Below are 27,531 nucleotides of genomic sequence, written 5' to 3' on the forward strand. Positions count from 1 at the left end.
ATTGTCACAGTGATCCTTTCTCTGTCATCTTTTTACATTTTGGGTGGGGGACAAACCCGGCGGTGTTCAGGAGTTATTTCAGGCTCTGTGCTCAGAAATGACTCCTGGCATGCTTGGGGACCATATGGGGTGCCACAGATTGAACCCAGGTCAGCTACTTGCAAGGCAAACACCCTACTCACTGTGTTCTTATTCAGCCCTCTCTCTCTCTCTCTCTCTCTCTCTCTCTCTCTCTCTCTCTCTCTCTCTCTCTCTCTCTCTCACTTTATTGATTGATTTATTAATTGACTGGTTGTTGGCCACACACAGCAGTGCTCAGGGGTTACTCCTGGATCTGCCATCAGAAATTGCCCCTGGCAGGCTGGGGGACCATATGGGTGCTGAGAATTAAACCAGGTCTTTTCTGGGTTGGCTGAATGTAAGGCAAATGCCCTACCGCTGTGCTATCTCTCTGGTCCCTGGCCTTCTCTGTCTTTTTTTTTTTCATTACTATGATTTCATTTAATATCAATAGTTTAATCTTACAGTACAGAGAATCTGGAAGAAACAGAAGATTGGACTCAACCTGGCCTTCTCTGTCTTAATTGCACTTTCACCCTTCATTTCGATTGTCTGTGGGTTTTATTCTTATATTATGGTTTTTCTTAATACTCTACAGATAAGTGAGATTATTCTATGGTTGTCCCTCTCCCTCTGACTCATTTCATTAAGAATGATACTCTATGTCTAAACAAATGTCATGACTTCATTTTTGCTAACAGTTGCATAGTATTCCATTGTATAGATGCACCATAGTTTGTTTATCCACTCATCTGTTCTTGGGCACTTGGGTTGTTTCCAGATTCTGACTATTGTGCATAGTGCTGCAAGGAACACAGGAGTGCAGAAGCCTTTTTTACATTATGTTTTCATGGGTCCCATTTCTTTTTTATTTTCTTCTTGGTTTTTGAGCCACACCTGGTGATGCTCAGGGGTTACTCCTGGCGATGCTCTCAGAAATCGCTCCTGGCTCAGGGGACCATATGGGACACCAGGGGATCAACCACTGCAAGCAGTGGTTACTGCTTGCACCACCTCTTCGCCCCCCCTGGCCCATTTCTTGTAGACCCTTACAATCATGACCTCAGTTTGGATTTTGAACAACCCACCTGCCCTTTCCTGTTTTTTTTCCTGCTTTTCCTGAGATCTAATGGGAAAATTCACATTGTAGAGGTGTGTGGGAGCTGTGTGATGTCTGACATATGGCTCCACTGTGGAATGACTACCCAGCTTTTCATATGTCCATCTCCTGCAATGGCCTTATCAATTGCTGTTATTATTTGGCTTTTGGGCTACACTCAGCAGTACTCAGGGGTTACTCTTGGCTCTGTGCTCAGGGATCACTTCAGGTGGAATCACTTCAGGGGTCCATATCGGATGCCCAGGACCGAGCCCAGGTTGGTTGTGTACAAGGGATGCATCCTGCTTGCTGTATTATCTCTATAGCCCCCTCATCATTGTGATTTTTATATGTGTTGAGATCATTTAAGATGGACTCTCAACAAAAGTTATTTATTTAGTTTTGTTTTTGTTCTTGTTTTGGGGTCACATTCAGCAGTACTCAGGGTTACTATTGGTTCTGCGCTCAGAAATCTCTCCTGGCAGGTTTGGGGAACCATAGGGAATGCTGGGATTCAAACAGCCACCTGTCCTGGGTTGGCTGCATGCAAGGCAAACGCCCTACTGTCCTACCTCTGTGCTATCTGGTGCCATCAACAACTTTTTATTTTTTTTTGGTTTTTGGGTCACACCCGGCAGTGCTCAGAAGTTACTCCTGGCTCCACGCTCAGAAATCGCTCCTGGCAGGCTCGGGAGACCATATGGGACGCTGGGATTCAAACCAATGCCTTACCTCCATGCTATCTCTCCAGCCCCACCATCAACAACTTATAATGCAGGCTCACCTCAGAGATAAGGCAGGAAAATAAGACAATGAAACAAGAGTACAAATTCTACTGATTTCCCAGTGACTGCATAGTGTCTTCTAGGTTCACTTATGTCATTGCAAATGACGGGACTTCTTTCTTTCGGAAGGCTGAATAAGATTACATAGACATTACATATATAATGTAAATACTATAAAGAATACATTATATATAGTATATAGGGAAAGTTTTCATCATTAATCACTGACACTTAGGTGGAATAATGATTCAGTGAGAAGAATAGTACTATGTTTTCTTTTTTATTGCTTTATTTAAACACCATGGTTTACCAAGTTATTCATCATGCAGTTGTTTCTGGTAGTCAGTGTTCCAACAATCCAACCACTGGGGTAACATTCCTTCCATCACTGTTCCCAGTTTTCCTCTCAGCCCTAAGCCTTGGCAGGCACAAAATAATTCATCTTATATTGCTAGTTATAACTAAACGATATGGAATTATTGAAAAAGACTTTCGGTAAAGAAAATTTGTGACACTTGTTTTCCCTGTCATGATTGAGGTCATTAAGTCATTGCCTAGCAGTGGTCCTCAAACTATGGCCCGAGGGCCACATATTGTATTTGTATCTGTTTTGTTTCTTCATTGCAAAATAAGATATATGCAGTGTGCATAAGAATTCGTTCAAGGGGCCGGGCGGTGGCGCTAGAGGTAAGGTGCCTGCCTTGCCTGCGCTAGCCTAGGATGGACCGCAGTTCGATCCCCCGGCGTCCCATATGGTCCCCCAAGCCAGGAACGACTTCTGAGCGCATAGCCAGGAGTAACCCCTGAGCGTCAAATGGGTGTGGCCCAAAAACCCAAAAAAAAAAAAAAAAAAAAGAATTCGTTCATAAGTTTTGTTTTTACTATAGTCAGACCCTCCAATGGTCTGAGGGACAGTGAACTGGCCCCCTGTTTAAAAAGTTTGGCCTAAAGGCTTACCAAGCTATTTGCTGCTAGTTAAGTATTCTGTATTGTTGTTTTTAGTTGTTGAGCTTAGTTGGCTTCTATGCTACTGGCTGTCAATATGGAGTAATTTGGTGTTGTCTTGTGGCTGCCCATGTGGCTGTGTGCTCCCGGAATTCCAGAATCTGTGGGGCTGGTCCATTGTGTTTGTATGACCATGACTATGGTAGGTGGATATGGCTACTGGGGCTTCTGAAAATATGAGGTTTGGGATAGAGACTTCCCATCCCCAGTCCACAAAGACCCCAGAGTTTTCAGCCTTCATATCAGTGTAGTTGGAGTTTTTTTTTTTTTTTTAATCTTTTTGGTGTCTCTGCAGAGATTAATCATGAAGCTGTCAAGTTGGGTCTTTGGTATGGTGGTGAATATGGAGTATGGATGCAGCTGTTGGGGCTTTGTCATGGCCTGAACTCATCCCAACCTGAGTGTTCAACCTGGAGACTGGTGAACCCATGAATATGTAGTGGCTTGGCTTACATCTCTTCCAAGAGTCTGTGGAGCTGGGCTGATGGCAATTATCTTTCCAAGATAGCTATTTCATTTCCTTTGAATAAGTACTCAAGAGAACTGATGAATAATACAGTAGTTCTGATTTTTCTTTTCTTTTTTCTTTTGGCCACACCTGGTGATGCTCAGGGGTTACTCCTGGCTATGCGCTCAGAAATCACTTCTGGCTTGGGGGACCATATGGGATACTGGGGGATTGAACTGCGGTCCATCCTAGGCTAGCTCTGGCAAGGAAGACGCCTTAATGCTCCATGCCACCACTCTGGGCCCAGTTCTGATTTTTCTAAAGTATTAATTTTGGGGGGAAATCTTCATACTGTTTTCCATAATATCGACTTGGACTTTCCTCAAAGCCTGTGGTTTGAATGCCCTTCTTTAAGTATCTAGATTGTCTATTTTTTCCCCATGGTTAAAAAAAAAATGAGGAAAGAATCAGTATCTTCTTGAAGTTGTCAGAATGAAGTTTCTTTGCATTCGATGAAAATTGTAAGGATTCCTGATTCTCTTTGAAAATCCTCCAAGGGATGTTTTTATTTTCTCTTAGAAACCACTTGAGAATAATCTGTTAGCATCCTTGGAACTAGCATGGCTTTTCTGCACCAGCACTAGAATCAAATTCTCCCCAGGGGAGGCCCTGATGCCACCCTGGCCACCAATTTGCTGCAAGGTAGGTTTATAAGACACCCTGACGATGAGGAAACAGCAACAACTTGCTCTAAGGGCAGGTTTCTCTGCCTCGCCACCTAACCGTGAGATGAAATCAGATGAGCTCTGTGACACACTGGCTTAGACTTAGGGCCTGTGCAAAAACCAAGATCTCTAATTACAAAAGGCTGACTACAACAACTGTGACTGAGTACTATGTGCTGGAACCATAAAGAAAGGCCTTGGGGTTGGACAATTAGCATGCCTGGAGCTTGTGGTCTCTTTTTTAGGCTGAGGGTATTTCCTTTCTAATTTCCCCAATGTTTACTATGCCTATGCAAAAACGAATAAACAAAAACAAACAAAAAACACCCTGCTGGGGCCAGAGAGATAGCGTGGAGGGAGGGTGTTTGCCTTGCATGCAAAAGGACAGCGGTTTAAATCCTGGCATCCTATATGGTCCCCCCGAGCCTGCCAGGAGTGATTTCTGAGTGTAGAGCCAGGAGTAACCTGTGAGAGCTGCAGGGTGTGACCCAAAAACCAAAAAAACAAAAGAAAACAAAAACAAAAACAAAAAACCCACGCCCTGCCACACACATCCTTTTTCCCTTTTAAAAAAATATTTATTTCTTCTAGATAGGGGCTCCTGCCTTTTTTTATAGAACTTTGGAACATGAATCACTTTGTTTCTTTGTTTTACCTTATATGTAATATATATTATATATAAATATATATATTTTTTTGATTTTGGGGGCATACCTGGTGACACTCAGGTGTTACTCCTGGCTATGTGCTCAGAAATCACTCCTGGCTTGGGAGACCATATGTGATGCCTGCGGATCGAACTGCAGTCTGTCCTTGGTCAGTTGCGTGCAAGGCAAATGCCCTACTCATATTTCTATGTCTTTCTACAAATTGAGAAAAGAAAAAAAAAGTGATGGGGACCAGGGGCAAAGTGGTCTCAGGTGCATTGGGTGGGGGGAAAATGGCCAGAACTAAATACCAAAGCCAAAATCAATGACAATATAATTAAGAGATCCAAACTATAACAAACTGAACACAAAATGGATCTGTTACACTGGTAGATCAGGGGGCTAAATATGGAGGTATGGAAGGCATGCTGGGAACTCTGGTGAAGGGAGGTCAACATTGGTGCTGGAAATGGCCCTAATTCACTTTTACTATATGCCTGAACTACAACTATGAAGTACTTGTATTTTATAAGTGTCTGAATAAAAATTTTGAAAAAAGAACCCCAAAACAACAACAAAAAATAACTTGTTTGCCTGTTTGGTTATGTCCCCACCTTCATTTTAACTTCTTTCTTGAATGAATTGTCCTAGCCTGCCCCACTGAAGTCTTAGTTAAGCATTGAGTCATTCCAACATAGATTATGAATGAATAAGGCCACTGTCTGCCCTAAGGTAAGTAGCTTTAGGAAGAAAAGCACCTCTTGGTCACCAGCCAGGAGCATGGGGCTGTCAGTGAGCTGGCAGCTCAGCACGTGTTGTTCGGACACTGGCCTTGTACAGGAACTCTTTCTTCTGAAAAGAGAAGCCTTTGGGACTTCAAGAAATGCCTTTGGGACTTCCACAAATGCCAGTTGAATCTAATTGAATTTGAAATAACTCTCCCTTTGGAAATGGAAGAATTGACCTTTCTGTACCATTGATCCATTTGGCCTCTGGGCCTGCTATGCCTCTTTACTTGGACCTGCTTTTATGTTGACTAAGAATGTAGCATCCTTGGAATTTATGGAGATTGTCCACATGGCTTGGCCATTGAGACAACTGGTTAGTTTTGCTAGCTGGGCATCATCCTTTTCACCTGGTCAGGATGTATCTAGAACTAGCCCCCCCTAGAGTATTCATAGATTACAAGTAGTTTCTCCTTAATTTCTTTCAGGGGTTGGGTGTTCAACAGAGGTTTGTTAACTAATTTTGTTTCTTTAGTTGGAGACAACTGAATTTGTTTTTTTTTTGTTTTTTGTTTTTGTTTTTTTGGTTTTTGGGCCACACCCAGTAACGCTCAGGGGTTACTCCTGGCTATGCGCTCAGAAGTCGCTCTTGGCTTGGGGGACCATATGGGACGCCGGGGGATAGAACCACGGTCCGCCCTAGGCTAGCGCAGGCAAGGCAGGCACCTTACCTCTAGCGCCACCGCCCGGCCCCTGAATTTGGTTTCTTAAGTTGGACAACTGGGGCTGAAGTGTTAGCACAGCGGTAGGGTTTTTGCTCTGCATGCTACTGACCTGGGACAAATCCGGGTTCGATCCCCAGCATCCTATATGGTCCCCTGAGCCTGCCAGGGGCGATTTCTGAGCACAGAGACAGATAACCACTGGGTGTGGCCATAAAACAAAAACAAAACAAAACAAAAACAAAAGTTAGAGACAACTTAATAGAATTTTTGGACTTGGATTAATTCATACCTCTCGATGCTTGTAATCATCACCATTCTCATCAAATTTCCAGGCTTCACCAAAAAGACATCTTTGTTCATTCCCCATAATCCCCCCTAGTTTCCCTTTGAAAACCAGAGGCTTCCCCAAGTCTCAGCAGTTAGCTTTGTGATTCTTGTCAGGGCATCTCCTTTAATCATTTATATTCCACCCATGAGTTAAACCATTTAGTAACTGTTCTCCACTGAGCCTAAATCACCTCAGAATCTGTCTATGCTGTCCCATGAAGCCAGCTCACCTCTACTCATAGGTGGAGTGTATCATTGAGTGAGACCATGGTGGCTTCATCTGGAAGACCATTTGGGTAGACTCCATGGTCTAGCTTCTGAGCAAGGCCACCTCAGGATTTCTGGATGCCCTAATTTTGAGTCTTACTACTGATTAGAATCTTATAAATTCAGATTTGATTTTGTTTGGGGGCCACACCCATCTCTATTCTCGGAGGCCCCTGTGATGTCAGGGATTGATCTGATCTTTCTGCATGCAAAGTACGCATGGTTCAATTTGCTCTCTGATTGTGAATTCATGTGGTGTGTTGTAAAATAAATTACCACGTTGTGAAATCACCACACTTGCTGTATTTCTAACCCCAGGCGGATGAGTTTGATGCAGGTAGGGTAGCTGCAAATAATTAATAAACCAAGTCAGTCAGGAGAGAGTCATGGAGTCCGTGGTTTCTCCCTCGTGGTCTCTCCATTCACCAAGCCAAAACTAACCTTTCTTTATTAAGCTAGTCTCAACTCACCCGGAAGGGAAAGGGAGAGAGAGAGCAAGAGCGAACGAGAGAGAGAGAGAGAGAGAGAGAGAGAGAGAGAGAGAGAGAGAGAGAGAGAGAGAGAGAGAGAGAAGTACCTATGTACCTATTCATTTGTTTTTATACATATCAAAGGACTAGAGGAAAATGAAAGAGAAAATTGGGGAAACATCTTTGTTTTGGATCAATAGCTGGGTGTTATCTTATGGTGTGTGTGTGTGTGTGTGTGTGTGTGTGTGTGTGTGTGTTTGGTCAAACATACCTGACAGTCCTCAGGGACTGTTCTTAGTGGTGCTTCAGGGGACCATATGTTGCTGGGGTTTGAGCCCAGGCCTCCAGCATGCCCAGCATGTGTTCTAACCCTTTCAGCCATCTCCTGTGCCTAAATCCTGAATTTTTTTTTTTTTTTTTGGTTTTTGGGTCACACCTGGTGGTGCTCAGAGGTTACTCCTGGCTGTCTGCTCAGAAATAGCTCCTGGCATGCACGGGGGACCATATGGGACACCGGGATTCTAACCAACCACCTTTGGTTCTGGATCGGCTGCTTGCAAGACAAACACCGCCCATTTTTTTTGTTTGTTTGTTTTGGGGCCACACCCGGTGACACTCAGGGATTACTCCTGGCTATGTGCTCAGAAGTTGCTCCTGGCTTGGGGACCATATGGGATGCCGGGGGAATGAACCATGGTCCGTCCTAGGCTAGCGCTGGCAAGGCAGGCACCTTACCTCTAGCACCACCGCCCTGCCCCCCAAATCCTGAATTTTAAATGCATTAGGAATGGTATAGTTTTCTTCTATAATTTCCATTTGCAACCTGCTGTTGAAAACACCTTCATAATCAATCTGGTTTGTTGTTTCTGTGTTTATAATAATAATAATAATAATAATGTAATTATTATATTGGTGACTGGGGTTTCACTAGGAATGGCCTTTAGAGGCAGGTCATCTACTACTCTCTCAGACCTTTCAGTTTTTTAAAAGAAAAACAAAAACCGGGCCGGGCGGTGGCGCTAAAGGTAAGGTGCGCCTGCCTTGCCTGTGGTAGCCTTGGACGGACCACGGTTCGATCCCCCGGTGTCCCATATGGTCCCCCAAGCCAGGAGCAACTTCTGAGCGCATAGCCAGGAGTAACCCCTGAGCGTTACCGGGTGTGGCCCAAAAACCAAAAAAAAAAAAAAAAAAGAAAAACAAAAACCAAAATCACTTTATTTTAAAGAAATGATTTATTGGCAGATAGAAGGTATATACTTGCATAAAATAAACTTTCATGAAAGGTTCTAAAATTCATGATAAATGAACTTATTAAATTGGTATTTGATATAGGTGATGGCTTTTTTAATTAGGTATTACTCTTTTATATATACATATTAAATCTTTATTTAAGCACCATGATTACAAGCATGATTTTAGTTGGGTTTTTGTCATAAACAGCACACCCCTCCCTTCACCAGGGCAACATTCCCACCACCAATGCCCCCCTCCCTCCTTCCCAATCCGTGAGGTATTCTGCTATCAAGACTTCTGTAAGGAAATGTTAGTTGATGGCATCAATAGTTCTCATGAATCATGTTTGGCTATTAAAGTCTCTCCCTCTCTTCCCAACTGGCCTTAAGTATAGATGGGCAGTGACGGGATGTTTCTCATTTGTACATCTTCAAGGAATGGGGGCTGGGAGGCTGCACAGTGGGTACAAATTCTTACCCCATCCAGAGTGTAAGATCTGAGCACCCTCATCCTGGCAGTGAGTGAGGGCATCAGACGGTGGCCTAAAACCCAGTATAGAGCTTCTACCAGGCTATTATTCTCCCCATGGCAGCTGAGTGCTGGAACCACCATGGTGAAGCCTGCAGGTGCCAACATTTCTCTAGCCCCTCAAAAGAAAAACTCCACTGCCTTGGCAAGTGAATTTTTGGTTTGCTTGTTTGTTTATTGTGTTGGGGCCTCACCCAGTGGTGCTCAGGGGTTGCTACTGACTCAATGCTCAGAATCACTCCTGGAAGGCCTGGGGGGACAATATGGGATGTCAAGATGCAACCCAGGTCAGCCACGTGCAAGGCAAACACCCTCCCTTCTGTGCTAGCACTCCAGCCCCTGCCCTGACACTTTTTTTTTTTTTTTTTTTGGTTTTTGGGCCACACCCGGCGGTGCTCAGGGGTTACTCCTGGCTGACTGCTCAGAAATAGCTCCTGGCAGGCACAGGGGACCATGTGGGACACCAGGATTCGAACCAACCACCTTTGGTCCTGGATCGGCTGCTTGCAAGGCAAACACCACTGTGCTATCTCTCCGGGCCCGCCCTGACACTTTTAACTCCGTCTCTACATCTGTTTCTATTCCAGGAAACTCCACCATCTGGGCCCAGAGAGCTGTGTGGAACAGCTGGGGCAAATGGCGATGCCAAATGCTGTGCAACTGTGAGACTCGGGTGCCAGTCTCTGACCTGGACACAAAGTCGCCCTTCCTCGTACCACTCTTGACTCTGTGGGTACTACCCACAGCCTATAGTTCCACAGAGGGAGTGAGGAAAGAGATCCAGGACTGCCACTTTCCTGACACAGTGGCATTGGGATTCTAGATGGTTGATTCATTTTTGGAGCCTCCCGCCCTCCCTGTAGCTGCCACCTTCACCTCGGTCCCCACTAATACCACCTAGTAACCCCCAGCTTCAGAGAGGGACAGCTGGCCAAAGTCCAGCTGTGACAGACTCACTGCAGAAAGCCGGACCCACCCCTTCCAGCCATGGTCTGGCTTTCTCTCAAGATTGTGTTGGCGGGAGTGACTTTCTTGGGGTGCCTTTATCCTCTGGTCGACTTTGGCTTCCCTGGACACATACGAGGACCAGCCCCAAATTTTGTGATCATTTTGGCTGATGACTTAGGTTGGGGGGACCTGGGAGCCAACTGGGCAGAGACGAAGGTCACAGAGCACCTGGATCGCATGGCTGCAGAAGGGATGAGGTGAGTCCAAGGCAACCAGTGGCACCCCTCGGGTTCTTCCCCTTAATTTTCCTAGTGGGTGGATGGATCTGGGGAAGGTCGAGAGAACCCAGGGGAACCCCAGGTAGATCTGTGAATTCACTTATTCACACAGTAGGGCTACTTATGATAGAGGAACCTGGCACAGCTTCCCAAAGTCACTTCCCATCTCCTGAACCCCATGCGGTCCCAACCTGTCATTCTGGCTCCCTATGGCAGGAGAGAAGACCAAAAGCACTGCCAGAAAAATTTTTGTCTGGGGGCTGGAGAGTTAGGATTGTGGTGGGACACTGGACTTGCATGTGGTTGACCCCATTGTTTGTTTGTTTTGGGGTCACACCCAGCGACACTCAGGGGTTACTCCTGGCTCTTCACTCAGGATTTACTCCTGGCAGGCTCGGAGGATTATATAGGATGCCGGGGACTGAACCTGGGTTGTCCATGTGAAAGGCAAATGCCCTCCTTGTTGTGCTGTATAGCTCCAGGCCCAGTGACCTCGTTTTGATCTCTGGCACCCCAATCCTGTGAGGAGTGATTCCTGCACCAGGCCCTAAAACAAACAAATAGTATCTAATGCCTATGGGTCTGTGGGCTGGGGGAGACAGGGCTAGGGGAAGAAGGGTGCCCTCCAAAATCTAGTCTGCAGCTACTAGCTTCAGAAACCCTGGGGATGGGAGTGAGGATGGAAATTTGCCGGGGATTGGGGTGTCCATGGTGAAGGTATTTGGAAAAAAGAACCACCCTGAAGTGCTTTTGGCTCTTAGAAACCAAAGCCATTGGGCTGGAGCAATAGCATAGTGGGTAGGACTTTTACCTTGCATGTGGTCAACCTAAAGCCAACCCAGGTTCTATTTCCAGCATCCTGTATGGTCCTCTGAGCGTACCAGGAGCGATTCTTGAGTGCAGAGCCAGGAGTAACCCCTGAGTGCCACTGGGTATGGCCCAAAATACCTTCCCAAAAAAATCAAAGCCATTGATAGGGTTCATATGAAGTTTTAAATGACTGAGATTTGTCCAAGTGACAACCAACTCATAGAAGGAGGAGGGGATAGCCCTGTTAGTCTCCCCATTTTTTGTTTTTACTATAATACCATGATTTACCAAATTGTTCATAATACAGCCATTTTTCAGGTATAAAATGTTCCAACACCAATCTCACCAATCCCATTGTGCCCTTCCTTTCCCCAGTATCCACAATCTCCCACCCACCATCTTAGCAGGCATGATCAAATGTACTTCCTATTTCTTATTACAACACAAAGGCAAATAGAATGATCAAAACGGGTCACTTTGAAATGATTGTTATCTCAATGGTGTCAACAAACGTCAGTTCTAAAGATTTCCTGGACTGTGGTTGGTGCCAGCTGAGCATTCTGCGTTGATGTTGAGGTTCACTGAGCTTGGGAGATTTCTGTGGAACTTTCCCATCAGATTTCCTGTGATCCTACTGAGCTGACACTACTATAAAATATTGAGGTGTCGAGCAGCTGTGTGCGGCCATGCGCGTGTAGATCACTCTTGTACCAAACACAGCAGGTGCCACAGACCTGGCTCTGCTCCCCAGGCTGGCTTGTCAGATTGTCAGTCCTGGCAGTCACCCTTACCAACGTATGTCACTACAATCTGTTTTTCTTCCTTCCTGGATAAAGAAATCTCAGTCAAGGACCTTGCCCAGAGACAGAGAGGGGTAGCTGGTGAGGGTCTGAGCCCATAGTCCAGCCCAGATACCTTCTTTCTAGAATTTTCTATTAGCACACTGGGTGCAGTGTGGGGGGGAGGGGAAGGAGAGAAAGGTGCCCATTCCTGGCTTCACCAGCTTTGCCCAGGGGGCTGTAGAAAAGCAGATTAGAACCTGCGCCTTCCATTTCCTTCCGGCGGCTGACAAAGAAGCTCTGTATTGTCCAGGTGGAAGGGGGCAACCTGAATCCTGTGGTTTGGAGGCCCGTGGGTGCCAAGGCTGATGTAAGGATTGTGTTGCTGGCTGAGCACGACAGAGCCTGCATCTGTCTTGTGGCTTTGCACTTCCTGTTTCCCCCCATCTCAGCCCACCCCCCACCCCAGCTCTGCTCCTTGTCATGGACCTCACCTGCCTCCTGCCCACTTTCTGGACTGTGCTGTTAATTCTCTCCTGCCCTGCTCCCTGCCTGCCTTTCATCTTCTCTCTTCATCCTACCTTGAGTGCAGCCTTTTGGGGTAGGTTGTTCCTTATCCTCCTGTCTGCCTGTCCCTCACACTACAAGGGTGGCTTGGTGTAGAAGCAACTGTGCTATGGAGGTCTAAGGGCCTGATGAAGGCTGCACAAAGTGCATTGCTTCCAGAAATACTTGTTTCTTTTTGGATTTGGGGCCACACCTGGCCGGGCTCAGGGATCACTTTTGGTGGGCTCAGGGCACCATAGGGGAGGCCGAGGATGGAGCCTGGATCAACTGTATGCAAGGCAATGCCTTACCCTCAGTCCCATTGACCCCTTTATTGTCTCTCCAGCCCACGGAGGCCTTTTATTTTATTTTTTTGGTTTTGGGTCATAGCCAGCAGTGCTCAGGGGTTACTCCTGGATCTACGCTCAGAAATTGGTCCTGGCAGGCTCGGGGACCATATGGGATGCCAAAATTTGAACCACTGTCCTTCTGCACGCAAGGCAAATGCCATACCTTCATGCTATCTCTCTGGCCCCTTTTACTTTTTTTTTTTTTTTTTTTTGGTTTTGGGCCACACCCGTTTGATGCTCAGGGGTTACTCCTGGCTAAGTGCTCAGAAATCGCACCTGGCTTGGAGGGACCATATGGGACACCGGGAGATCGAACCACGGTCCTTCCTTGGCTAGCGCTTAAAAGGCAGATACCTTACCTCTAGCGCCACCTCACTGGCCCCTACTTTTTTAATGTACTTATTTATTATTAGTTTATTGGTTCTTGGGCCACTCCTGGTGCTGCTTAAGGATTACCACTCTTGGCTCTGCACTCATAAATTACTCCTGGCAGACTCAGGGGACCATATGAAATGCTAGGAATTGAACCTGGGTAAACCATGTGCAAGGCAAATGCCCTCACCACTGTGCTATAGTGCTGGGCCCTACTTATTATATATATGGAATGCCGGGATTCGAACCACCATCCTTCTGCAATGCAAGGCAAACACACTACCTTCATACTACTTTTCCGGCCCCTTTACTGGCTTTTTAATTTTGTTTTGTTTTGGGCCACACCTGGTGGCTCTCAGGGGTTACTCCTGGCTCTGTGCTCAGAAATAGCTCCTGATAGACTCGGGGGATCATATGAGATGCTGGGAATCGAACCCAGGTTCGTCCCAGGTCAGCCAGCCGAATACAAGGCAAATGCCTTACTGCTGTGCTATCTCTCCGGCCCCAAACTTTACTGATTTTTTACTTACAGAGGACCTGTCCAGGCTTAGCTTGAGGCCTGGAACTAGTGGTGGGTTGTCTTTGGGGGCTGCCAGGGCCACAGCCAGCAGTGCAGATGACAGAGTGGGGCCTGCAGAAGATGGTTAGGAGATCTTCTCCTGTAGGAGAAGGAACGAGACCCAGGTAGGGGAAGACAGCAGTGCAGACTTTTGGGATGGCGAGGATGGAGTATGACTCAGAAAGACTTCAGAGACTCTTGAATCTGTCTGAGCTCGGCCCCACTGCTGGGCCTGCGCCACCTCCATGGAGAGGAGACTGGACTGTCTGGAGCATCTTGTCCTCTGGCAAGTCTGCAGCCTGCATCCAGCCAGCATCTGGGAAGAATCTAGTGCATATCCACCTGTTTGGACTTGTTCCTTATGTTTGTAGGGAACCCTGAGGACTAAGATTGGGGGATCCAGAGCTATATATAATATAGCAGGTTGGGTGCTTGCCTTGCATGTGGCAGTCCTGGGTTTGATCCCTGGCATCCCATATGGTCCCAGAACCCACCCACCAGGAGTGATTGCTGGGCATAGAGTCAGGAGTAAGCCCTGAGTACTGCCAGGTTCCTTCTCCACCCCCCAAAATCAAGAGAAGTGGGGTCATGTCCCCAAAAATGTGCATAGGAAAGGGGGAGATCTCTAGAATTCTCAAGAAACAAGAGATTTTTTTATTTTATTTATTTTTGGTTTGGGGGCCATACCTGGTGGCACTCAGGGATTAATCCTTGCTCTGCACTCAGAAATCACTCCTGGTAGACTCAGATGACCATGTGGGATGCCAAGATCAAACCCGGGTCGGCCACATGCAAGGCAAATGCCCTACTGGCTGTGTTATTGCTCCGGCTCCTGATTTATTTTTTCTTTTTTTTTGGCAACATCCAGCAATTCTCTGGGCTTATTCTTGGCTTTGCAGTTAAGACTCACTTCTAGGAGCTAAAGCAATAGCGCAGTGGCAAGAGCATTTGCTTTACATGTGGCAACCTGGGTTTGATTCCTGGCATCCCAAAGAGTCCCCTGAGCACTGCCAGAAGTAATTCCTGAGCACAGAGCCAAGAGTAATCCCTGAGCACCACTGGGTGTGGCCCCCTAAAACAGAATCACTCCTAGCAGTGCTGGGGGGGGACCTCTGGGATCCTGGAGATTGAATCCAAGTTCATTGCTTTCAAGGCAAGTGCCCCTCCTTGTTGTACTATCCCTCTAGTCCCAGGACCCTTTTTCTGCAAAACCCCAGCAGAGAATACTGGGGGTCCCGGGATTGACATATGCAGTGAGCTGGCTGCCTTATGGGCACACTGCATGTTTGGGTTGGGCCTACCACACACACACACACACACACACACACACACACACACACACACACACACACACACACACACACACACACACACACTGCCACCCCCTGCAGCCTTTGAGGAACACGGGCAGCTCAGGTTTCTCTAGCACACACAGGGCCACGACCAACTGGAAAAGGCCAGTTCCACCTCCAAGCCTTGAATTTATGAATGGAGGGCCTGAGGCTGGTTCCTCCAGGGCAGGGTACCCCCCTGGGTGCTCTTCCCAGGCCCTAATGCTGCCAAATACAGCTAAGATCGCCTCCCTTCACTGCCCCTTTCCCTCCTCCCCCCAAAAAAATTTATGAATGGAACAAAGAGCATTATGTTATTCCAGTCACATAACAATTTCAAGACCGGCCACAATAGACTTCACCCTCTACTTAAAATTCCTTATAAACGAAGGGGAGGCCAGATCCACTTAATTCCACAATGTTATGTGTCTCCAGGGCTAACTGGTTCGAACACCCGTGATTTATGCAAGGGCAGCTTGCTTTGGTCTCTGTCTGGCTGCATCTTAATTTGCGTTGATTTTCCTGGTAACTGGCGGCTGTCATGTCTGTGTGCCCAGCTTAGCTCTGCAATAACCCTTCTCTCCGCCTTTAATTAGGACCCCTGTTGGCCAACCAGTCTGAGCCTGCCCGGCTAGATTTGGGGGAAAAGAAAAACAAAAGCAGTTTTTCAAAGAGCAGGAACATTTGATTACTTCTTAATTAGCCTCTTCCAAAGGGTTACCTAGGCTAGGAGAGGGGAAAAAGGTGGCCTGGAGGTCAGTTCATTTGCATGGGACATTTGTTCTTAGTTGTGTGGGTGGGGATTTGGGGCTGGGTGGGGGGGCAAGGGGATTGGGTGTACAGTCAGGGCTGGCCAAAAACTTGGAAGGAGGACGGAGCCATAGCACAGTGGTAAGGCATTTGCCTTGCATGCAGCCAACACAGGATGGACCCCAGATCAAATCCCAGCATCCCATATGCCCCCCTCCCAAGCCTGCCAGGAGCGATTTCTGAGGGCAGAGCCAGGAGTAACTCCAGAGCACTGCAGGGTGTGACCCCAAAACAAAACAAAACAAAAAACTTGGAAGGAGAGGAAATGAGATTGTTTCTGGGTATTAAGCTCTGGACTTGTATGCCCAGTAGAAGAAATCGAACCTCTAAGCATCCGCTTAAGTAATTAAGTGAAAATGGGGCTCACGTGTTCACTGTTTTTTTTTTTCCTCTCCAAGATAACAAGCTGGCACTTCTTTAAGTTTCCTTTGTTCATTTATCACATACTGCTGGAATGCCCCTCATCCCCAGAACTGCAACGTTAAACCCCACAGTCATAGGCAGTGAAGCAACAGCTTGGGAAGCAGTGTAAAACCACATCTGGCTGTAGCAGAAATGATGAGTTTAGCATGGCCAAGGAGAGACTTTGGTCAGGTGAATCTTTTACTTATTTATTTATTTGGTTTTTGCTTTTTGGGCCACACCCGGTGACGCTCAGGGGTTACTCCTGGCTCTGTGCTCAGAAATACTCCTGGCAGGCTCAGGGTATTATATGGGATATTGGGGATCAAACCCAGCCCAGCAATGTGCAAGACAAATGCCCTACCCATTGTGCTATAGTTTCAGTCCCAACAAACTTAGTTTTGATCTCCAACACTGCCAGGTCATTCCTGAGCACAGAGCCAAGAGTAGTTCTGAGCATGACTGAATGTTACTCTTCTTTCTCCCTCAAAGATAGAAATCAGCTGCCAGCATCAGGGATGTGACTTCTTGGTAAAGAAAAGCTTTACATTGTGGCCAGAATGATACCACAGCGGTAGGGCTTTTGCCCTGCATGCTGCTAACCCGGGACAAACCTGGATTCAATTCCCGGCATCCCATATTGTCCCCCGAGCCTGCCAGGAGTGATTTCTGAGCACAGAGTCAGAAGTAACCCCTGAGCATCTCTGGGTATGGCCCAAAAAAAGAGAGGGAAAGGAAGAAAGGAAGGAAGGAAGGAAGGAAGGAAGGAAGGAAGGAAGGAAGGAAGGAAGGAAGGAAGGAAGGAAGGAAGGAAGGAAGGAAGGAGGGAGGGAGGGAGGGAAGGAGGGAGGGAAGGAATAAAGAAAGGAAGGAAGAAGGAAGGAAGGAAGGAAGGAAGGAAGGAAGGAAGAAGGAAGGAAGGAAGGAAGGAAGGAAAAGAAAAAAGTTTTGCATGCATGAGATTTGCATCAAATTAATCAAATTTAAATCAAATCAAAGCTGACAGGCTGGAGAGCAGTCAGACTGTGTGTTTTTGGGTACGGCATGGATTTATGGGCTGGGTTGCAGACTGGTTACAGAATCCAATAGATCAGATTTTCATAACAGACAACAGACCTTAAAACTCCCAGTGCTGTGGTGGTCAAGTTTAAGGGCTGGTCCGCTTCTGGCCAGGTGATCCTTTGGACCCTCTCCTGAGAAAGACAAAGCTCTGACATTTCTTTTCTCCCTTTAGGGACCCTGCTTCCTATCCTGGCAGGGTCCCACCTCACCTAAGTACTTCCATGTGTTTAATAGTAATTAATCTTACCTCTACTTGGAGTGAGCCTTACATGTAGGGAGTTTGGAGACAATATTCACGCTTTAGTTCTGTAGAAGAGAAGGCAATCATCATCACCTTTGAGCTTTCCAGACTCACTGGCCATGTTTTTTTGTTTGTTTTGGGATCATACCCAGCAGCGTTCAAGGGTTACTCCTGGCTTTGTGCTCAGAAATTGCTCCTGGCAGCCTCGAGGGACCATATGGGATGTCAGGATTTGAACTGGGGTTCGTCCTGAGTTCGTCCTTGCTGTGTGCAAGGCAAACGCCCTACCACTGTGCTATCACTTTTGGCCCCACACCGGCCATATTTAAGGCAAAGTGGACCAGAATCTTCTACGCTGAACCAACTGACAGACTTTCTCTGCCATCCAGTTGAGTTCCCTTCACATCCATTACTATCACTCACTCAGGCCAGATACTGCTTCGCTCTTCAAGGGTGGGTCCAGCTGGGCCTCCGCTTCCTGCACTCTTTCCTGGGAATCCACTGGAGAATGGAGAGACCCTGGGATTCCTCTTAGGGAGTTGATTGAAGGGCTTAGCATCACCCACAATGAGTCTGGGGGACCTAGTTCATAAGAGTTCTTTCACTCTTACCCTAGCCCTGCACTTTCTTCATTTATTTCTTTGCGGAGCCCTGTTTTAGATGGGGGATACTGGGCATCAGACACATAGACATGCCATAGACAAGGAGAAGGCAAAGAGGGTGAGGACTGAGATCCACAGAGGAGAGAGAAGTGTGGGGTATGCTTGGATTCTGAGGAGGGAAACTGAGAGCTGAGCCCCAGCTGATAAGGGGCGTCCATCACAGAGTATTCTGGGCAGAGACACATAAGAAGGGCCAAGGCAGGGCCAGAAAGATAGCACAGCGGTAGGTCATTTGCCTGACACACTGTCGATTCGGGATGGACGTGGGTTTGATTACCAGATTCTATATGGTCCCCCAAGCCTGCCGGGAATGATTTCTAAGTTCAGAGCCAGGAGTAACCTCGAGCGACACTGGGTGTGGCCCCAGAACCAAAAATAATTAATTAAAAAAAAGAAGGGTTCAGGCAAGAATAAGCTTGTTCTAGGAAGGAAAATTCTGGGTGATTTGTCTGGGTAATGTGGCCAGAACAAAGGGGCACACAGGACAGGACAGGGGATTCAACCTCCTGGACGCTCAGTTCCCACTTATGACATGTCTCACTCATCTCTGGGGAAGTGGGTGATGTTGGCACCCAGGAGCCCTGTTGGCTATTGGAGACCTGGCACCCCATCCCCAGAAGCTCTCTTATGTGTCTGAGGGGCTCCCACTCTGAATCTTCTGGGGTCCACACAGAGCCGTGGGTTTGTGATGATGCCCTCTGACCTTCACATTTCTTTCTGTCTCGAGATGGAGTGATTATTTTTTTATTTTAAGTACTGGAATCTTGAATCTGAGTGGTCTTTGAACTTGGGGCTGGCTTCTTGTGGTGGTGGTGGGGTCCCCTGATCCTTCTTCTTTTCTGGCAGGTTTGTGGATTTCCACTCGGCTGCCTCCACCTGCTCCCCATCCCGAGCCTCCTTGCTCACGGGCCGGCTGGGCCTACGCAATGGCGTCACACACAACTTCGCACCCACCTCGGTGGGTGGCCTCCCACTCAACGAGACCACGCTGGCTGACGTGCTTCAGCAGGCTGGTTACATCACGGGCATGATAGGTAACACCCAGGTCCCCCCATCTGGACCCATGTTCTCCCTCCCCCCTGCACCCATATGCCCCATCCTGGACCCTCACTTCCCTAGTCTGGGTCCCTGTCTCTTTCCAGCTTGGACCCCACCTTCTTGTTTGAACCCCCATATCTCTTGTCCTCCATTTTCTTGTCCTCTCATGACTGTTTCCCCTTTTCCATAGCCTGTCCTCCATTTTACTACCTTGCCCCCACTTTCCCTATCTTGTCCCTCACTTCCCCTCCCCTATCCCCCATTTTCCACCATGTTGGTTACTTTGCATCTGCATAGTCCCAAGGAGCTGCCACTTCTGCCTTTCTTGCTGCTTTCAGCTTCTCAGGCATTGGTAAGAGGCTTAGCCGTCTCTGGAGCCAGTTCCTCTGTTGTAAAGGATGACACAGCAAGTTTGCCTCCTTCTAGGCTCAGCCTCTTAGCACCTCATCTGCCTTTCTGCTCTGTTATGCTTGGGATGGTGGCTTGGTGGTTTTTTTTTTAAGTGACACGGACTGGCTGTACAGCCCCATCTGCTAAAGTCTGGTTTGAGGGTAAATAGAGAAAGAGAGTGTATATTCTTTTCTCAGATGCTTGCTCCACCCCAGCAGACATGCACTTGGATTCAGTTGCAAGGCTGGTTTACCTGGGCACTATTGCTGAAAAAGTGGGTACAGGATTATAGTGGCTGACAAAGCTCTCTCTCTCTCTCTCTCTCTCTCTCTCTCTCTCTCTCTCTCTCTCTCTCTCTCTCTCTCTCTCTTTCACTCTCTCTCTCTCTCTTTCACTCTCTCTCTCTCTCTTTCACTCTCTCTCTCTCTCTCTCACCTCTCTCTCTCCATGCCCTTTGTGCTCAGGGGTTACTCTGATGGTGCTCAGGGAAGCATATCTAGTTCTAAGGATCAAACCTAGGTTTGCTATGTGCAAGGCAAGCTCCTTATCTACTGTGCTCCCTCCCCCCCTCTCCTGGACTGAGCTATCTTAGTAGTATAACTGGGGGCCTGGGTACAGAGAGGCATCTAAAGTAGCCCCCTCTTTCATGTCCATGGGGCACCAGCTCTGTGCTGGCTGGCTTTGGGGAATGATTCTGGTGCCCAGAGGCTTGTTCAATGCAGCCCAGATATAACAGTTGAAGCCAGCTCTGCACATCTCCAAGCGGAGTAGCCCTGCTTCATGACTGTGTGTGTGTGTGTGTGTGTGTGTGTGTGTGTGTGTGTATGTGTGTGTATGTGTGTTTGTGTGTGTGTGTCCTAGCTCTGTGTGCTTTCAAGAGCTGAATCTAGTAGGACCCCTGTTCCCTAGAACAGGCAGCTGGAAGAGTAGTGATTTTTCTCTGTAGGGGTGTTTCCTGTACCCTAGTAGTCCTGGTCACTTGTGGAGGTAACATCTACCTCGACAAAAGGTCAAAACATTGGGACCAGGAGCCAGAGCAGTAAGTATAGTAGGTAAGGTAGGTACCTTGCATGCAGCCAGTCCAGGTTCAATCCTGGCATCCCATAATGTCCCCTAACCACGGCTAGAAATGATTCCTGAGTTCATAGCCAGGAGTAGCTTTGAATACTGCCAAGTGTGGCCCCCAAATGAAAAGCTAAAACACTGGGGCCTGAGAGATAGTACACGGGCAGGGCACTTACCTGTTTTGCATGCAGCTGACTACAATTCCCTGGACTGCACATAATCTCCAGAGTCCCACCAGGAGTCATTTTTGAGCCCAGAGCCAGGAGTAAGCCCTGAGCAACACCATGAGTGATCCCTGAGCCCAGTGTCCCGAGTAAACCCTGAGCAGCACCGGGTGTGGCCCCCCCAAAAAAACAAAAACAAACTAAAAGGTCAAACTTAAGCAAGCAGGGATTTCCTTTGTTTCCCAAGAGAGCAAAACCAGTCAGTGGGAGGAAGAACAATGGCGATATAAGCCTCTTTTTCAAACCAAACCAAACCACAAACTCTGATATTAATCAACAAGAAAATAATAAGCACAGTCTGCTATGCAAGGACTATCATCTTCTTCAGTCCATCTTAGACAGGGTATTAACTGTTGATAATCAGTGATGGGGTGAAAGCATTGCTCTCTAGGCTCATTCCCCAACCCAAACCCTCACTCTATGTTCGAATCACGCACAAGATTGTTCCTCATTGGAAAGTTCTGTGTTCTGAAGAGCCCTGGTTAGGAGGTGTGAACAGAACGTCTTGTTTGCTTTCTTCCTTTCCCTCCCTCCTCCCTCATACCCAGTGGAGTAATTACGCTAACAGCATGGCTTAGGGAAGCTGCAGCAGAGACAGAATCTTTTCTGGCTGCCTTCCCTGCTGCCACTGATGCCCAGGGCAGGAAAGGCATGATGGGGACTTGGGCGGGGGGTGGCTACCTCTCTGTCAAACACTTTCCCCTGCTATAAGGAGGCTGGATCCTTGAGTGGAATTTGCTTCCCACCTGTCCCACTTGCCTGCCTTGCTCTTTTTCTTTTCTTTTTGGTTTTGGGGCCACACTGGTCGACACTCAAGGGTTACTCTTGGTTCTTTGCTCAGAAATTGCTCCTGGCAGACTCAGGGATGCTGAGCCAGCATGTGGGATGCTGGAAATCGAACCTAGGTCTTTCCAGGTTAGCAGTGTGCAAGGCTAACACCCTACTGTTGTGCTATTACTTTGGTGCTGCTTTGCTCTTTTCAAGTTCTTTTTCATCTGCTATGCTTTTTCATCTTGCTGTGCTTCCGGACTCCCTCCATATATCTTGGGTATGTCTAGGAGAGAATGATTAAGCCTACTCACTTGTTGAGAGGATGAATTTTGGGAAAACAGATCACCTCTATGACTCGACTCTACCATAGTGTCTGCTCATCATGGCTTCCTTCCCATCATGGCTTCCATGACTGTCCACTTCCTTTTTCTGATTTCTTAATATTTCCAGATAGTCAAATGTTGCAGATTTCTTATATATTGGGGGAAGGGGCGAGGAGTGTAATTTCACTGAATTGGGACATGTTTATATAACAAGAAAGGCAGCTATAAAAAGGAGTAACACATTTTATTTTCATTTCTCCTAGAGGCACTGGTAATCCAATTTTGGTTCCAGGCATTTGTCCCTACTTTGTTTTGGTTTTGGGGTTTGGGGCCACGCCTGGTGATGGTCAGGGTTTCCTCTTTTGACTGGCACTCGAAGCTCACTCTTGGAAGGCTCAAGTGACCCCAGACAGATCGAACCAGGGTTGGATGTCTCTAAGACAATGTGCTCACCCTATATTCTCTCCAGCCTAGACAATTTTCTTTAAAAGATAGTTTGAGGGGGGGCTGGAGAGATAGTGCAGTGATAGGGCATTTGTCCTGCATGCAGCCGACCTGGGATGGACCCAGGTTCGATTCCTGGCATCCCATATGGCCCTCTGAGCCTGCCAGGAGAGATTTCTGAGCACAGAGCCAGGAGTAACCCCTGAGCACTGCTGAGTGTGGCCCAAAAGTAAAAAAAAAAAAAAAGCTAAAAAAAAAAGAAAGATAGTTTGAGGGCTGGAGCAATAGCACAGTGGGTAGGGCATTTGCATTGCATGTAGCTGACCCAGGTTCGATCCCTAGCCTCCCACATGGTCCTTTGAACACTGCCAGGAATGACCTCCTGAGAACAGAGCCAGAAATAACCCCTTAGCATCGCCAGGGGTAGTCCAAAACCTAAATAAAAAAAGTAAAAGACAGTTTGACTCTGATAGAGACTGTGTTTGCACAGATGTGACCCTGGGGCTGATCCCCTAGCACTGTAAAAAAGAATGAATGAACAGGCAAGAGTCTTGGATGCTATATTATTGAGACCACATAAAACTGTCTCCTTCGTCCTGCTTCTCTGATGACGCATTTCTTTCTCTCCTTTGTGTGGATTCATGTTTAGATCATAAGACCATATTTTTTTTTTTTTTTTGGTTATTGAGCCACACCCGGCAGCGCTCAGGGGTTACTCCTGGCTGTCTGCTCAGAAATAGCTCCTGGCAGGCACGGGGGACCATATGGGACACCGGGATTCGAACCAACCATCTTAGGTCCTGGATCGGCTGCTTGCAAGGCAAACGCCGCTGTGCTATTTCTCTGGGCCCTAAGACCATATTCTTTTCATGGCCTCACCTGCCTACCCCATGCCTGGTGGGTGATTTCCAGGTGGTCTTTTCTTTTGGAATGAAAGGAACAGGTAAGAGAGTTCTCACAGGCTTTTGGTGCACAGAGGCAGGAGGGAGTGTCCGGGGAGCACTTTTGTTATTGTTTGGGTTTTTTGTTTTGTTTTGGCCACATCCACTGGTGCTCAGGACTTATTCCAATTCTGAGCTCAGGGGTCACTCCTGGTGAAACTCCGGGGACCCTGTTGGATGTCAAGGATTCAATCCTGGGGTTACAAAATCTGACCAAGAAACAGGCACAAAAGCTTAAGATATTACGAGACACAGCTCTAATGAGCTACATGGACTCAACCTTGCAGTCTTAAAAGTGGGTCGAGCCACAGTTCATGCAGAGTTTGTATAGGCCAGACACAGGAAACACAGGTTCTTTTTTTTTGTTTTGTTTTGTTTCTGGGTGGCACTCAGGAGTTACTCCTGGCTCTGTCCTCAGAAATTGCTACTGGCAGGCACAGAGGGCCATATGGGATTCTGAGATTCGAACTGGCATCTGTTTTGTGTTGGCTTCATGCAAGGCAAACGCCTTACAGCTGCACTATTGATCCAGCCCCAACACAGATTCGTTTTTTTTTTTTGGGTGGGGGGAGAATCACACCTGGTGGTGCTCAGAAATCACTCCTGGCAGGCTCAGGGGACCATATGGGAATTGAACCTGGGTCTATTTCGGGTTGGCAGCAAGCAAAGCAAATGCCCTACTGCCATGTTATCACTTCTGTCCCAGGAAACACAGATTCAGTTCTGACTTACACAGAAATTGTCCACATGCATTAACCTAGGTACCTGGATACATGCTAAAGTCCAGCCAGTTCCAGAGCAGAGTTTCCTTCTAGTTTCTGTGATCCCTGTCCTTTTCTGCTTTTCAACCAGTTTGGCATGAGCTCTAGTTCTTGTGTTCTGTTCTAGTCATAACTTCATGATCTTAAAGCTCCTCATCTTTGTCCTAGAATGGGCCACTTGAGAGGAACTGCTTCCAGTATCTCACTCCTCATTTTCCTGCTACGTTGGGTCTACCACTGGCCAGCCGAGTGCTGTCTGTAATTTTTGCTCAAGCTCACTTTCTGGATTCAGCTTTGCTTACTGACTGCCTGCAGAGTGATAGCACTGGGTCCAGGTTGCAGGTTGCCGGAGGTGGGCCAGAAAGGAAGACGAGGATGCCCCTGAACCCCGTGATCTGGGGCAGCTGAGAAAGCAGAGGAGGCTGTTCTGAGCTGGTGTAGACTTGGAGCAGAGACAAAGTCTCAGCTTGCTGTGTCTCTAGGCGGCTGGTTACTGTTTCTTTTACCATTTTTCCCTTCCCATGGGGGCCTGAGTCATCCTTGCCTGTTTCCTGTCTCCCTAAGGGTCCCCCTCCGTCCTGGAGAGCAAGCTTGGCAGTTTCTGTGTGTCCTCAGCAAAGGGCAGACCTGATACAGCCCTGAGTGTATACTCTGCTCCCCACCCCCACCCCCCTGGGATCCCCTGTGGGGTTACTCTGAAAGTCTCACTCTTGTTTTCCTACAGGCAAATGGCATCTTGGGCACTGTGGCTTCTATCACCCCAACTTTCGCGGTAAGAATTCCTTGTGGGATTTGTTGCTAGGGAAACCAAAAAATAAAGATCACAGTATGAGAGGACTCCAGGTTTAATCCAACCTGCCCCGAGGGGGTGTCTCTTCTCATCCAGGACAGTTCTGTTGGCTGGAGGTGTCACTCGGGGTGCATTTGAGGGTGTTAGGGTTTCCCTGAAGCTCACAATTCTTGCCCCCATGTTTTTCTGGCCTTCTGGGTCCTACAAGGTGAGACCCTTTCTTCTCTAAGGTCACATAGTTCATTGTAAACATTGGTCTGGAGGTGAGATTTCTGGGGGGCTGAAATGGCTGCTTTTGCAGGTGGGAACTGTGGGTTCAAGCCCGGAGTTCAGCCTGGGTGCTGTGGTACCAGGTATGGCCTCAAACCAAACAACAACAAAGCAAAACAGAAAGAATTCAAAAGTTCACCACAGCAGGAACTTGGCCATGAACTTGGCCTGGTGATGTTTTCGCTGAAGCTTTTCCTCAGACTTTCACTCTGTGGCCTTGACAGACCACAGAAGTCGCTGCCCAGCCCAGCGATTCAGCAGTCCATGTACACTGAAAGCTCTGAACGCCTTCCCTGAATGGTTGACATGTTTCAACAAATGTATGTGACTGTTCTCTCTCTCTCTCTCTCTCTCTCTCTCTCCCCTCCCCCCCACTGTTTCCCAAACTCTCCAACTCTGAAGTCTTCTTTTCTCTCTGATTGAGAGCTCCTGCCATCTCTTGGAAAAGGTTGCTATGCTCTGACCTCCACCTCAGGGAAGGCTTTTGTGCTTGGAGCTAGATTTGAAGGACACACATGGAAGATAGTCACCAGCTCCCTGGCTTCTGTGGGTCTGCAGTCTCTGTTCTGAAATCCTTTCCACCTCTCAACTCCCCTTCCCGGCTCTGTGACCTCTTCTCTTCCCCTGTGGGCCTTATTTCTAGTTGGTCTTCTAGGGCCTCTTTCATGTGAAAACCTGACTTTTCACTACAAAAAGCCAATGTCAGAACTTACTTTTTTCTCTGATTTGCAGTTTCTCAAATGACAGATGGAGATGGGGTGGTTTGACTTTGATTGGGGCCTTAACGTCTGAGAGTATTTCCCTAGAATGCTGAGCAAGGAAGGATCTGAGACTGGTTCTGCTCTGCAGGAAGTGGCACCATTTTGGATTCATGGTATCTGCCATGCAGGTGGAGGGAGAATGTGGGAAGGGAAAGTTCCTTCCTTATATTTGCTGTTTCTGCACCAGACAGTCACTGATCACTCTAAGACTTTTGATTCTTGTCTCCAAGTTCTTATAATTTCTTCCCTACCACTTTGGAATTTTCCAGTTTTTCCTGGTTCTCTTCCAAACATCCTACAACTCCATCTCTATATTCTATTTCTCCTTCAGGGAGGATGTTTGTTGAGGGTGACATTTATTTATCCTTTAAAGCATCATAGGTATAGTAGATTTTTATGCAGTCCTTACTAAATGTCTCCATCTTGGCACTGGGGATGTTTAATGGTCTGTTCTTTCTCCTTTTCTGGGAAATTCTAATCATCCCAGGCTTTGCAAATCTGGACTTAGAGCCAGTAGACCTGAAAAGTGTTTTGTGTTTACAGGCTACCAAGGGATATTAATCAAATCCTCTTTTAATTGCCTACTCTATTGTGCTAAATCATGGGAAATGAAGTTTTCATCATGGAGACAAGAAGGCAGTAAATCAGATGGAGTGTTCAGCTGTTTTTTATCTTCCAGGTTTCAATTATTACTTTGGAATCCCATACAGCCATGATATGGGGTGCACGGATACCCCTGGTTACAACCACCCTCCATGTCCAGCATGTCCACAGAGTGATGGTGCACCCAGGTACTCAGTCCTTTCCAAGATCTTTGTTATGGGATCAAGGGTGTGGGCTGTCAGGAGTAACTGGGAGATCAAAAAGGGACAGTTAAGACAGGGGAAAAGTGGGCCCGGAGAGATAGCACAGCGGCGTTTGCCTTGCAAGCAGCCGATCCAGGACCAAAGGTGGTTGGTTCGAATCCCGGTGTCCCATATGGTCCCCCGTGCCTGCCAGGAGTGATTTCTGAGCATGGTGCCAGGAGTAACCCCTGAGCACCACCGGGTGTGGCCCAAAAACCAAAAAAAAAAAAAAAAAAAAAAAAAAAAGACAGGGAAAAAGTGACCAGAGCCATAGTTCAGTGGAGAGAGTGCTTGCTTTGCAAGCAGTCAACCTGAGTTCAATCTCTGGCATCCCATATGGTCCCCTAAGCCCTGCTAGGAGTAATTCCTGAGTACAGAGACAGGGAATAACCCCTAAAATCACAGGATGTAGACCCCAAACCTAAAAAGACAGGAAAAGGGACTGGAGCAATAGCACAGTAGGTAGGGTATTTACCTTGCATGCACTGATCTAGGACGAACCTCGGTTTGATCCCCCAGAGTCCCATATGGTCCCCCAAGCCAGGAGCAATTTCTGAGTGCATAGCCAGGAGTAATCTCTGAGTGTCACTGAGACTGAGTGTGGCCACCCCCCCAAAAAAAAAAGACAGGAAAAAAATTGGAAGGCCCTTTGGTATAAATGTAAGCACATTATCTACAAGAGGTGCAAGACAACTTTTAGTAATGATGAGACCC

General features: G+C 47.3%; 1 protein-coding gene across 1 annotated transcript in view; it reads left to right on the forward strand.

Moving 5' to 3' along the window:
* Nucleotides 1-27,531, forward strand: part of ARSG (arylsulfatase G) — a 94,557-nt gene that overhangs the window by 11,093 nt on the left and 55,933 nt on the right. The window contains exons 2-5 of the mRNA XM_049779483.1: nucleotides 9,632-10,249; nucleotides 19,041-19,228; nucleotides 24,876-24,923; nucleotides 26,652-26,763. Of these exons, the coding sequence (XP_049635440.1) occupies nucleotides 10,032-10,249; nucleotides 19,041-19,228; nucleotides 24,876-24,923; nucleotides 26,652-26,763 (566 nt within the window). The 5' untranslated portion in view covers nucleotides 9,632-10,031. The remainder of the gene's footprint in view (nucleotides 1-9,631; nucleotides 10,250-19,040; nucleotides 19,229-24,875; nucleotides 24,924-26,651; nucleotides 26,764-27,531) is intronic.

Source organism: Suncus etruscus, chromosome 1, assembly GCF_024139225.1.
Source record: "Suncus etruscus isolate mSunEtr1 chromosome 1, mSunEtr1.pri.cur, whole genome shotgun sequence".
In the NCBI taxonomy this organism is placed as follows: domain Eukaryota; kingdom Metazoa; phylum Chordata; class Mammalia; order Eulipotyphla; family Soricidae; genus Suncus; species Suncus etruscus.